The sequence below is a fragment of the Penicillium paradoxum genome (genome assembly GCF_028828445.1).
Source record: "Penicillium paradoxum strain IBT 22861 chromosome Unknown utg000003l_segment0_segment0, whole genome shotgun sequence".
NCBI classification, from domain to species: Eukaryota; Fungi; Ascomycota; class Eurotiomycetes; order Eurotiales; family Aspergillaceae; genus Penicillium; species Penicillium paradoxum.
In genome coordinates, this window is record NW_026643181.1 from 2426741 (window position 1) to 2439687 (window position 12947).

A 12947-nucleotide genomic window follows, 5' to 3' on the forward strand; every position below is an offset into this window, starting at 1 on the left:
CTCATACCGCGCAGGATTATGATCACTCAACATCCCCCCGCAAACCGCAACTCCCCAAACCAACCATCAACATCCCGAATAAACCGAATCTGCACACGAGTCGCTGGCCTCCCAAGACGCGGATACCCATCAGCGCCCAAATCCGGCGCCGTGAACGCATCCCGCTGCAGCACCCGCATCGTCTCAACGACAAACACCTCGCCGGGCGGCATGAGCTTCGGCGCGCGCATCTCCTCCCGGAGCAATAGCAGCGTCTTCCAGGCCCAGGCGTCTTCGCCGACGCCGTCGCCCGCGTTGACGACTAGCGGGGGCTGGTTGACGTAGAATTTGTGGATGATGCTTTGGCGGAGCGAGTCGCGGAGGCGTTGGCGGATGTGTGTTTTGGCGCCTGTGGCGTCTTCTTTGAATGATAGGGAAGCTGTGTGCATGTCGTGGAGGATGCCTAGGGATAGACTGGGGACGATGTCGGAGCCGTTGACGATGGTTGTGATCAGGCCTCTGGTTGCGAGGCGGAGGAAGGGGGACATCACGGCTGGGGGCCCGTAGGCGTAGACGTGGATTGGGCGATTTGCGGGGATTGTGTAGGTTTGTGGGATTGAGGTTGGGGTGCTGGAGCTGGGCTTTGTGGTCAACAGACGGGGACGGGTGGCGGGTTGGTATGAGGCTGTTACGAATGATGTGCCTGTTGGTGATGGGCTGGGTTCTGAGATCATTGTTGCTAGGAGAGCGGCGACGCCTCCGCCGAGGGAGTGTCCGCATAGGACTATCCCGTAGTCTGGGAACTCTTCTAAGGTGGCGCGGAGGGTGATCATGACTCGGCCGCCGCCGCCTTCTAGGAGTCGTTTGGCGGAGGCGTGCATGCCTTTGTGCACTTTCCAGTTTTTGCCTTGCCATTCGAGCTCATCGTAATCGCAGGTCATGTCGGTGAGGATGTCTTCGAAGCCCCAGGTTCCTCGTAGAGTTAGGACTACGGCTTTGGAGTCATGGTCGATGGAAAGATAGTGGACTAGGGGGAAGCCTGTCGCTGTCTCGCCGGCTGAGTTTGAGCCACCAGCCGGGTCAACAAAGGAGGAGAGAAGGATTGTCGAGGGTGGGAGACCGGCGTTCTCTGAGAAGGCACTGTGCTCATGTCCATCTGACTTCGTACTTGGTAGACTCTTTGAGTCTCTGGGTACACCCATGAATTTGAGCGCATTCGAACCATATGAAGCAGAGGAAAATCGACAGAATCGACGGATATTTTGCACAAAGTGTCTTTCGGGAAAGATACCCGGCACAAAACCATCGCGATTGAGCGCTTGAATGGTTTCCATGTCTTCATATGCGCTTTTACGAGGCCGGTGTGCAAGTAGTAGCGATGTCTCTGAGCCTGCAGTTGCCAGCGAATACATGCTGGGGGTATATGACTGAGATCTGCAATGCAGGCCTGACGAGCCGGGGCGGTTATCAATATCATTTGCAGACATTGCGCCATCTGTTTCCGATCTTGTTACAGACATGGAGCTGCTGCTTCGAACACGGGTCCGGACCGCCGTAGGAGATCCAGGGCGTGTGCTAGCACCACGGCGTGAGAGGAATGTGTCGGTTTGGGTGAGAAGCGACTCTTGGCTCTTCTCTCGCACCGCAAAATGGCCACCTCGTGGACTCCTTGAGCCATATAATTCAAGAGATGGGGCGTGTTTGACTTGCGATTTTGGCGAGGGTCCTTGGGGTGAGTTTGGGAAAGGTGACCTCCGCAAGCCTCGGTTTGGTACAGGAGTTGTTGGTCGGTAGTTCACTGGCTCGGTTTGTCTCTTCTTAAAATCAGGTCTGCTGAAGGCCTCTCTCACGGTAGCTTCCTTCACAGAAGCTGTTCCTTTCGTAGGTCTCAGAGGAAGACGGGGAACAGAAATCCCTGATGATCCAGGTGAATTTATAGATGGCTTTTGTGGTGGTGGCTGTTTCGCTTCATTTCTTTCCAGAGCCGCAGGCTTTACCTTCTGTGCAAGTTTCGTGAATGCGCCTTTAGTAAGTGCAGACTTGGTATGCTCATTTGGCGAGCCAGTAGTTGTTCCATGGCGCTTGGAAGAGTTGTCATGTGTAGTATCAGTGTGTGAGTGCGGTCTATCATGATGAGCTTTCACAGGACTATTAAACAACGGACTGTCTAGTAATTTGCGTTTAGGATGATCAGGTTCAGGCTGGGTGACGATTCCAGAACCGTCATGGGGTCGCAGCTGAGTGCTCTGAGATTTGTTGAAGGCTGTTCTAAACACCATGGTATGTTTCGGAAACCGTCGATGGCCATCGACCATACTTGTATCATCGTCATCATGATCATGGTGGAATCTCTCCTCAATCATCTTCGTTCCAGGCGGCGGGGCAATCTCTGCCGTATCGTCATCGTAGATATCGACCGTGATCGTTCGCGCCGTCAGTGCTTCTGATCTAATGGATGCATGGCAGCCCTGAGGGAGTTGACTCATGATATAAGCACGGATATCCTCATCCGAAACTTGCTGCTGACCATCCAACGGAATAGACAAGCGACGTCCCAATGAATCATTGATACTTGACCGTCGGACCGCATCAAACGATTCCTCGCCATTCCCTGATACCACAAAGGAAGCACTGCCAGGCTCCACAACTTCATCATTACCACGATCAGTGAATTGCAGTTGATGGGATCCGACGACGTCTGCTCTTGCACCATTGTCTAGGATGACAACGTCCCAAACAATCTCATCTCCGCCATTCAGGTGCAGATGTCTTTCTGTATTCTTTCTACCCCAACGCTGCAATAGCGCAAATCCTAGAGAGCCAATGAGCAGATCTCCAACACCAATATTCTCAGCATTTGCACCGGGTTCCAGGGATCTAAACTCGCGCCGAATGAGCGTGATAATAGCTGCAATGGCTCTTGAAGACTCGGTAGACCCAAGAATGGCATCCAAAGTAGATAAAAGTGCCTGCGAGAGGTTCGAGATTGAAGACAACGTAGTCGACGAAAAATGAAATGTCGCTGCAGCAAAAAAAGATGCCGAGGTCACCGTCGTGTGGAGTGTCGCCAACTTAGGGGTGTTAGGCGCAAGTTGCGACCAGGGGTTAGGAACCTACACTTCGTTCAAGCAGAGACTCCGCCTCTGTCCTGCCATGTTCATCTCCACTGCGAATAGCGATATCTCGTCCCGCCCTCGTCAAGATCCCCTCGACCAAAGCCCGGCTGAGTTCCAAGCTGGTCAGAGTCGTGGCTCGCGCACCATCCAGGGCAGCCCCGCCGAAGAATGTGCCCAGTCGCAATGATAGCGATGTCGACTGGGTAATCAAAGATATCAACGACGCGACTGGTCGTGGGAGTAGAGTTGATCCTGAGGCCGGTACGTGAGCATGCGCATAGTCCAGCTTCATCGCAACGTTATTAGCTTCTTCGGGTTCTGCCCGGTCATTCTTGAATTTTGCAAACATGTGGAAGAGGTCTTTGGATGTTCAAGCCATGGAGTCGGTTTGTATTTACAATATCGATCTCTATGTTGTATATGCAGACGGGGAGCAGTTGGCCTATCACCCAACTATGAAGAAGATCGGCCGTTCACATGTGATCCTCAGTTCCAAGATTCCCGTCGACATTCTGATTCACCAGTCTACATCATCGCTTTCACGTCGCCTCCATACTGTACCTTGCGAATCTGACTCCGATTACAATCCTCCACCCTACGAATCCCCGATAGGCCCATATTCTGCCACAGATCGGCCAAAAGTCCCCTGAGCACCTGTCTGGCTCCGTCTCGGCCCTGGATGCTCAACCCGTAAATCACAGGCCGACCAACCATAACTGCTTTAGCTCCCAAACACAGGGCCTTGATAACATCCGATCCTGTCCGAATCCCAGAATCGAAAAGCACCGTCATCTTGTCGCCGACTGCGTCAACGATCTCCGGGAGAACATCCAGAGAGCCAATGGCACCATCCACTTGGCGACCTGGACGAGAATTAGGAAACCGCGAAAGTCGCACCCTGTCGCAAAATCACTTACCACCATGATTTGATACCACAATTCCGTCACACCCAGCCTTCAATGCCAGTCTCGCATCCTCCACATGCTGAATGCCCTTCAACACAATCGGCCCGTCCCAATTCTCTCGCAAGAAAGCCAAATCCTCCCACGAATGAGGACTTCCAGCAAAGATGCCACCGACCCACGCACGCGATGCACCAACGATATCCTCCTCAATCTTCGAGCCACTCTCCTTCTCGTACTTCGCACGGAATACGGGATCGCTAAACCCGACCTGGTTCCCTACCCCCTTGATAAAGGGAACATAGGCATTGTCCAAATCAGCCGGTCGCCACGCCAGTGACCAGGTGTCCAAGGTAACAACCAGAACCGAGAACCCATTCTCTTTCGCGCGCTTGAGTAGCGACAGCGTGATGTCATTGTCCTTCGGCCAATACAGTTGATACCATCGCTTCCCGTCCCCGTTGGCGGTCGCAACATCTTCGATCGAGCTCGTACTCGCGGTGCTCAACGTATACGGTACCCCAACCTCGGCACATACCTCTGCAAGCCCGGTCTCCTTGTCATCGTGGAAGATACCCTGGACACCGACCGGCGCTACGATCAAGGGATTATCGTATTTCTGGCCGAAGAGCTCGATCGATACGTCTTGCTCGGGTGTCTAAATGCATGTTCGGTCAGCGAAACTGTAGACCATTGTAAACAGTAGATGATTTCCACTCACATTTCGCATCATGCGTGGGATTCTAGCGGAGCCATTAGTCTCTAAGTGTTTCGGTGAACAGCCAACGAGGAAAACCTACAGCTTCCACTGCCGGAACGCGAGCCGGTTGCTATCCATTGTGGCCCTCTCGCCTGCTCCACCGGCGACATAATTGAATGCCCGAATGCCTAGGGACTTTCGAGCTTGCTCCTCTAGTAAGCGGGGGTCGGTGGTTACGCCAGGCAGGACGTCCATCAAGGCGCCCTTGCCGTAGATTTCCGTTTGGTAGTTGCCGTAGTTATCAGACATATTGTTCAGCGTTGCAGATTGTCTAGATAGTTGGGATTCAAGAAACTGAATCTCCAGCTGGGGGATAGCTTCCCCATTTCAAGTGCGGAGATCAGATGAACCGAGGCTCCACAACTCAGCGGCGATCTTGATTTCTTGTTGCTCGACTTCCTGTTCTATGAAGTCATTGACCTTCGAGAATCTCTTAACTTCCTTCGAAACTAGGATACGACTGTAGAATATTGCTTGCTTTATATAGCATCACTCCAAGCTATGGTCTGCTCGCCATATCTCTAAAGCACTACCTGGGAAGCTCATCACGACAGCGACATACAGCAAAGTACCATCCCAGCGGAAAACAACGAGATTCCACGACCAAACACGACCTAGTGCCTAAAGGTCTGCGCCTATCCGTACCACAGCAGACTGACCGGGGCAAGGATTGAGGGAAACGACTTTGAACCCTGGTTTGCCAATATAGTTCATCCCTACTCCGAGCCATCTCGCACATCAAGATTGAAGATGAGATAGAACGAATCCCCGAAGGATAACATTGTCACTCTTTCGAATATCTTGCTCAACGAGTCTAGTAGTAGAGAACCGAGACAGTGGGCAAGTGTGACGGTCTATTTTCTTGATGTAGCTGCTGGGAGTCAAGGACTAAAAGTTCTTGGGTTGGTGTAGTAGTCGATTCACGACTTCAGTCCAAGCAAAGAGAGGCCTTACATCGAGACAACTATGTCGAAAATAACATTCGACGGAATCAGATCGTAGAATTCCAAAACCACCGTGTCTATCCTTGCCTGTTTGGATCGAAATATTAGGTGCAATAAACGTCACTGATTGAGAGTCTTGACAGGGGGGTGTGTGCATGTCCTATTGGTCGATACACTAGGGATTCAAACTAACCCCAGGTGAGTCACCTCAGTAAAAATTGTTGCTTCTCATATTCAGCATATCCCCTGGCTTCTGTGTACATGAAAGCTTCTAAGTTGGAACTTGACGGGACGTTCATGAAAAGATCGACTAGTTAGGAGCTAAGCCGGCCCTGCTAATCTCCAACTCTTCAAACCCATGACAAGGTTCAAGTCCAGCTATTTGGATTAAAAGATGCTGATGGCCAATGACCCAAAAGCACAGATCAATTGAAGCAAGAAGAACAATAAACATTACACTGGTGGGTATCTCAAACAAAAAGAAAAGAACAATAAAACAAACGCAGCGCATCAACGAGTAGGACCTTCCCTTTTGAACATTTCCAGAGACGTTTCCTGGACAACCCCCAAGAAACCGTTCATACCGACTTCCAAATCTTGATGGTCATGTCGTCAGATGTATAGACTACCATGCGTCCGTCGTGCGACAGGGTAATGGCTCGGACCCATCCCGAGTAGCCCGTCACAATCTGAACGCAGGCAAACCCCAATGACACAGCCCACACACGGATCGTCAAGTCATCGGCTGCCGTTGCCACCAAGTTCCCATCATCAGAAAATGCGACCACACGCAGAGGTCCAGAATGTCCAGGGAGAACGTTGAGCTCAGCCCCAGAAGCCGTGTCCCAGATACGCAGGTTCTTATCCTGCGAGCCCGATGCCAGCAGCTCCCCACCGGGGGAGAAGCGGACCGCCCGTATTGAGGACTCATGTCCATTCAATCGGTGGAGCTCGTTGCCGGTGGTGGTATCCCAAAGGCGAATTGTGTTATCGTCCGAGGCTGAAGCGAGATTCTGCCCATCGGGCGAAAAGGCCACGGCCCGTACCCAAGCCGAATGCCCGTTCAAAACTCTAATCAGCGAGCCGTCATTCGCATTCCACAGCCGCACGGTAGAATCGTCAGAGGCCGAGGCGAGGGTTCTCCCATCGGGGGAAAATTCCACTGCGCGCACGTTGCCGGTGTGACCGTGCAGCCTACGGTAGGTAAAGCCGGTATTGGCGTCGCTGATGCGGATGGTCATATCATCAGAAGCGGTGGCCAGAAGGCGGCCCATTGGAGAGAATCTCACCGCACGCACCCAGCTGGAATGGCCGTTGTCTTTTGCGGGGCCGCGCTGGAGGCCGGTTTTGGCGTTCCAGATACGGATCATCATGTCATTGGAGACCGAGGCGAGAATTTCCCGATTGCTGGACAGAGCCACATCCCAGATCCAGCCAGTGTGGCCATCGAGGGTTTGAGCTTCAACTAATGTCCCGGAGGAAGGGGCGATGAGGTCTGTCATTGGCTGAAGCGGCATTTTTGTGCTGGGTGATTTTGATAGAATTTTCTCTTCTTTTTTGGTGCGAGACTCAGCAGCACGAAAGTCAAAAAAAAAGCAGATACAGATGTTCCAGATCCTAGGTGGAAAGAAAAGGACGAAAGCTTCAAAAGAATCGCCAATTCAGAGGTCGTTTGCAAAGCTCTGTGAAAGGCGTGGAGGATTTCTCATAGTGAGAGAGAGACCGTTGTGAAAGTTAGGTGTGCGTCAGCAGCGCATTGCGGGGTGAATAGGACAGTCAGGGGAAAAAGTCCCGTTCATCGCAGAGAACAGTGTATCCTAATTAACTATGGTGCAGACAGGGTCAGAAAGTGATAGTTCCTGACTTTTGTGGTCTTTCTCGTAGCAAATAATAGGCACAAATAGGCAAAAATGACAGCGGGATTGGCGATTAGGTAAGCTGGCTAGGCCCGTCGATCTCCGATCTGCTGACCTGCGCTGTTTTGCGATCTAACGTTCGCTTCTATATGACCCTTTGCTATAGCAACCTGCGTGTGTCTTGCCCCATGCCTCTACCGATATCCACAAAGACATGTAGAGATTGAAGCCCTGGACACTTTCCGAAAAGGGGGGGCATTTCCTGATCCGACCCTTGCTCGTATTGGCCCATGCAGCGTGGCCTCAGGCACCGACTTTTTTCACGTCCTGCAAATTGATCCCGAGCTACAATGTACCGAGGAACATCCCGGATGTGACTTGGGATCTTCTACAGCCACAAGTCATGTATTCTTTCAGATCCAATACGTGAAACCGCCCTTCAACTACCAACCGAGACGTGCCTTATCAATTGGAAGCGTTTGAATCCAACCTCTTGGCACTTGGCAACTTTAATTCTTCCCGGCTCTTTCTGGCTCTGCCTTTTCCGAGAAGAGAATTTTCCCCTTTGACCCGACTCTTGTCAAGGTTTGAAACAGGGTCCCTGGGCCTCTTCCATGCGTTTCCGTTGCATTTCTACCTTTTTCTGATCTTTGGGTCTTCGCAATGGGACATACCGAGTCCGGCCCGGGTCCACTCCGTGACCAAGAGATGCCCGATGAAGTCAGTGCAGGGCCAACTCTCGACGAGGAACGGATGGAAAGATCTCTCATCCGAAAGATTGATCTGCATATTCTGCCATTAGTGGTGTTGGTATATCTCTTCAGCTTCCTAGATCGAGGTACGTGGGGGGTGGGGTGCCTGACTCATCCTTCAGATTGCAACCGGCCTGTGCCGGCAATACCGCATTGACTGACTCGAAACATGCAGTCAACATTGGAAATGCACGCTTGTATGGCCTGGAAGAGGATCTGGGTCTCGTGGGCAACCAGTACCAAGTGGCCGTGTCCATTCTTTTTGTGACCTATTGTGTATGCATCTCACGCAATCCAGTCACCCCCGCACGGATGCTCCAGGGCTAACCCCAATGTTGCAGTTCTTCGAGGTTCCATCGAATCTCGTACTCAAGAAATTAAGGCCGTCTCGTTATATTGCCACGATCTCGGTCTTGTGGGGTATCATTGCAACCCTCACAGGTATCACTCAGAGTTATGGCGGGCTGGTCGCCTGTCGAGTCCTACTCGGAGTCGTAGAAGCGGGCCTCTTCCCGGGCTTTATAACTTACCTCACTCTATTCTATAGTAAACAGGAACTTGCTCTGCGCACAAGTTACCTGTTCAGCAGTGCAGCCATCGCGGGAGCCTTCGGTGGATTACTGGCGTACGGCATCGGGTTCATGGATGGCATCTGTGGACTACGAGGCTGGCGCTGGATCATGATCATCGAGGGCATCCCGACTGTTCTTCTGGGTGTGATAACTTGGTTTGCTCTAGCCGATGACCCAGACACGGCTTACTATCTCAACAAGGAGGAGCGGGCGCTTGTTGTTCGCCGCCGTAGTCGGTATATCGGCCAGACAGAATCCGCACAGAAGTTCCACTGGGCGGATGTCAAAGAGGGAGTTTTGGATTGGAAGATCTGGGCATTCTCCATTGGCCAATTTGGGGTCGATACCATGCTCTATGGATATAGTACCTTCCTCCCTACTATCATCAAAGGCATGGGCAAATGGTCCATTGCCGAGGTCCAGGCGTTGACGATTCCATGCTATGCACTTGGTGCACTTGTTTATCTGGGAGTTGCCTGGTTAAGCGATCGCACTCAACATCGCGCTCTCTTTATCTGTCTCTTCGGCGTTTTCTCGTGTGTTGGCTATGGCATCTTGATTTCGGACTCGCCCTCGGGTGTTCATTACTTCGGTGCCTTGATGGTCGCATTGGGACTGTATGTTGTCGTTGGGTTACCTCTTGCCTGGCTGCCTACCAACTTGCCACGATATGCAAAACGCACCTATGCAACCGGCTTGCAGCTTACCTTCGGAAACATCAGCGGTGTCATGTCGCCATTTTTGTATCCCAATTCTGAAGGCCCGCGCTTCGTCCGTGGCAATGCTGTTACTCTGGGCTTGGTTGGTTTTGCGAGTATTGTGTATGGCCTCATGTGGCTTAGCTACCGTATCATCAACAAACGCAGGGCCCAGGGTCTGGAAGACGAGAAGATATCCTCTCTGTCGGAGCAGGATATCCAAGAAATGGGTGATCGGAACCCCAGGTTCCTGTATACCACATGATCTTGCTGGGAGCATCCAATCTACCATTATTTCGGGGTTTTCTTTTTCTTTTTCTTTTTTTTTAGCTTGGTGTCCATTCATAGATACTTGTAGATATCCATAGCATATGGCTATACAGTGATGATCCCGAGGTCATGCCCCTCGCATAGGTACACATTAATCATATTATGCACATAAACTAAATTTAAATATGGATTACGTGCCTACAGTCTTAGGGAATGCATCCACAGGCTCTTGAGGAAAGAGCAAACATCTATGAACTATATATGTATTTAGCGAGATCTAGTAGATCCCCCATCATTGATAACGATCATCTTATAACTCAGTCATCTCGCATCACATATAGCTAGGTAAATTTCTTTAGCCATCGAACTGCGACAGGTCGTTGATGGCAAACCCTGATATCTTGAATGGTATCACACAACCAGGGAATAGAAATTGCTTCATGATATTCTCGGAGGCCAGCGAATAGGTATCTAGGTAGGTAGGTGACTTAATGAAATCCAAAGTACTGTGTTCCCAAACTTCAACGCCCCCCAGAATGATGATGTCATTCCCAGTTGTGGTATATAGAGCAAGTCCGGGGTAAACCCAGAGACCTCGAAACGTTGCCTTTTGTTTTCTGAAATCCAAATCTTCACAAGTAACATATCTCTCATTAATACCACTCATAATCCAAGAGCCATGAAGAATTACAGACCTCTCAACCGAGCCTTCCAGGCAGTCACCACCACTACTCACCCCATACACTCACATCCCCTTCGCACTACTTGTTACCTCCAAGCAGACCAGGCAGCCCAGGTCCAAGAAACCATCCTCGAAAGATGCATCCTTAACCCAGAGCGAGCAGAAACCTGCCAATCAGGTACAGATGACGAAGTCGGACGTCACAAATCTCCATATGACCCGTCCAAAACGGCACCGGATCAGGAGCATCTCGCGCTACAGGAAGAGTATAGGCTGGAAGGGGATACCACTCGCAACCCGCTTTCCGTCAGTCCTGCAAATAGGGACGTCAGTCAAGTTTTGCATCCGATGCTTGGTGTTGTCCAGTATCTGCCACACTCGAGGAGCATCAAGGGCTGGACTAGAAAGCGGAAGGAAGCGCTTCTGAGGACAGCGCCGTATGAGATCAGAAAATATGAGGATGTGTTTTTGGAGACTAGGAAGCCTCTTGAAAAGGTTCGTTAGTGAGATTGATGCTATCTATTAGGCCACTGACTCGGTCATAGAAAGTTTGAGTTCATTGTTTACCAGGAGAGTGTCCCCTCAGTCTTGATTTTTTATTCATTGGCTATGCTCACCAAATTGAAAATAACGCTATTCCCGGTTTGATATTGATCAGTTTTGCAAGGAGGCTCGAAACACAATGTTCAGCTCAGTCCGATCAGAACCCCATTCTCGTTCTCGAATGTCATGCTAATTCTTTCTGTCCATTGTTTAGTATTATAGTTGTACACGTTTGAGAATGTTTGGAATATCCGAGCTACGATGTACGTGAGCACAGTCATAGCATACTGTTCTGCATGGCTGTCAGTCGGTGTCTTGATCACTGTAGCTAGGGCGAAAATCTTACGACCGGGACAAATCCTAGGACCCTTATTAAATGGGATAAAGCCAGGCATATCGGCAGTTAGGTGTTCCCATCGCTCGGGATAGAATTCCTCTGGATTTTCTCCAAAGTCTTTTCCTAGATGATGCCGAGCCCAGGTGGAAAAAACCACCATATCGCCTTTTCTTACTAGAACCGGCGACTGGCCATCAGCTCCTCCGCCGTTTGGCATGGTACAATCTTTGTTTGCTAGCCTGGCGTTAAATACTGCTGCGGGAAAGATTCTCATCACTTTGAAACATTCAGCGTTAGTGCTAAATCCTGACGGTTTGAATGGATCTTCTCACCTTCACAAAGTACCCAGCGGACATAATGCAATGTTCCAAGCTGATTCCACGTTGGCGGCGTAAGTCCAATGGTATCAATGATGCTTGCTCGGAGTTTGCTGACGACACGCTCATCCTGGGATAAGCAGTAGAAGAGACCCGAGAGAGTAGTGCTCATGCTGTCATTTGCAAGCAGAATACTCATTGCCTGATCGGCAAACTGCGAAAGCTCTTCCGGACTGGCGTTGGAATCACAAAGATATCCATCTTTACTCATTTCACTCTTGCTTTCTCGTTCCTCGATTTCCCGCGTGGCATGAGCCATAACATATTCCCGTGCTCTCCGGCAAGACTTATAAAAGCCTCTCCTGGGCACTAGGTGACGGAGAGGACCCCGAAACCCGTCTTGGACGATTCGTTCTTTGACAACTTCAAGATCGTCAACAAATTGCTTCTTCTTTTGCGATTGGGTAAAGCTGAGAGCATCAACAGACTCCCCAAGAGCAAACATGGTCTGCATGTCCAAAGAGAGAGCAGAAGTACAAATTTGAACATCAAAGATCTGGCCATTTGGCGGGACATGCTGAAGGAAAACCCGGAAGTGCTGTTCACACAGGTCCAAGTCAATGATCTTGCGGAGGTTAGACAGCCGATTCCGCATCTTCTCCCGGCTTTTCTTCCAGTCTGCACCGTCGAGGGTGAAAATGCCATGTGGAGTAATTGGCTCAAACAAGGGTTTTCGCAGCGCTGAACTATCAAAATCGGCAAATCCAGTGGATAACATATGCTTTATGTTGGCTGCACTGCAAGTGAGAATCATGCGGGAGCCGATGACATTAGAGGCATACGTTTCGCCATATCTCTGAAACAGTGAATTTGTGTACGAAAGCGACGTTCGCTGCCGGAAATGAAAGGCCAGCTCTATTGCTTTCGCGATGCCGAAGAGATCGTATCGAAAAACATCGCGTTCATCTGGAAGTTTCTCGCATCCGTACCGCTGTTCAAGTGCTCGCAGCTTTCGGATCTGGTAGACTCTGCTTGCCAGGAAAAGAAGTGGGACTCCAACAATAGCTGAAACAATGATCCCTAGCAGAGTATCTTGTCCGATAGCTCCTGGCGATGGCTGAAATTTCGGGTTTGAGGTATTCCATTGGGCCTTGGACACAGCACAGGGTATCAACAGACGTTGAAACATAGTTCGAATTGACTGGCTTTCAGGTCCATC

At 50.6% G+C, this 12947-nt stretch overlaps 5 protein-coding genes across 5 annotated transcripts; 2 read left to right on the forward strand and 3 right to left on the reverse strand.

Moving 5' to 3' along the window:
- Nucleotides 1-26: 26 nt before the first annotated feature.
- N7457_002818 (Lipase class 3) lies at nucleotides 27-5006 on the reverse strand (the record flags this gene model as incomplete). Its single annotated transcript, XM_057173864.1, has 6 exons — nucleotides 27-3050; nucleotides 3097-3455; nucleotides 3680-3958; nucleotides 4013-4655; nucleotides 4719-4740; nucleotides 4798-5006. 6 exons carry the CDS (start codon nucleotides 5004-5006, stop codon nucleotides 27-29), a joined length of 4536 nt encoding a protein of 1511 aa, XP_057034015.1.
- A 1273-nt stretch (nucleotides 5007-6279) lies between these two features.
- N7457_002819 (WD40 repeat domain-containing protein) lies at nucleotides 6280-7218 on the reverse strand (the record flags this gene model as incomplete). The annotated part of the gene is made up of 1 exon (XM_057173865.1): nucleotides 6280-7218. The coding sequence occupies one exon, from the start codon at nucleotides 7216-7218 to the stop codon at nucleotides 6280-6282; it is 939 nt and encodes a 312-aa protein (XP_057034016.1).
- A 1002-nt stretch (nucleotides 7219-8220) lies between these two features.
- N7457_002820 (putative MFS transporter) lies at nucleotides 8221-9844 on the forward strand (the record flags this gene model as incomplete). Its single annotated transcript, XM_057173866.1, has 3 exons — nucleotides 8221-8395; nucleotides 8485-8585; nucleotides 8651-9844. 3 exons carry the CDS (start codon nucleotides 8221-8223, stop codon nucleotides 9842-9844), a joined length of 1470 nt encoding a protein of 489 aa, XP_057034017.1.
- A 684-nt stretch (nucleotides 9845-10528) lies between these two features.
- Nucleotides 10529-11035, forward strand: N7457_002821 (uncharacterized protein; the record flags this gene model as incomplete). The annotated part of the gene is made up of 1 exon (XM_057173867.1): nucleotides 10529-11035. One exon carries the CDS (start codon nucleotides 10529-10531, stop codon nucleotides 11033-11035), a length of 507 nt encoding a protein of 168 aa, XP_057034018.1.
- Nucleotides 11036-11684: 649 nt separating this feature from the next.
- On the reverse strand, nucleotides 11685-12917 carry N7457_002822 (uncharacterized protein; the record flags this gene model as incomplete). Its single annotated transcript, XM_057173868.1, has 1 exon — nucleotides 11685-12917. One exon carries the CDS (start codon nucleotides 12915-12917, stop codon nucleotides 11685-11687), a length of 1233 nt encoding a protein of 410 aa, XP_057034019.1.
- Nucleotides 12918-12947: the final 30 nt, after the last annotated feature.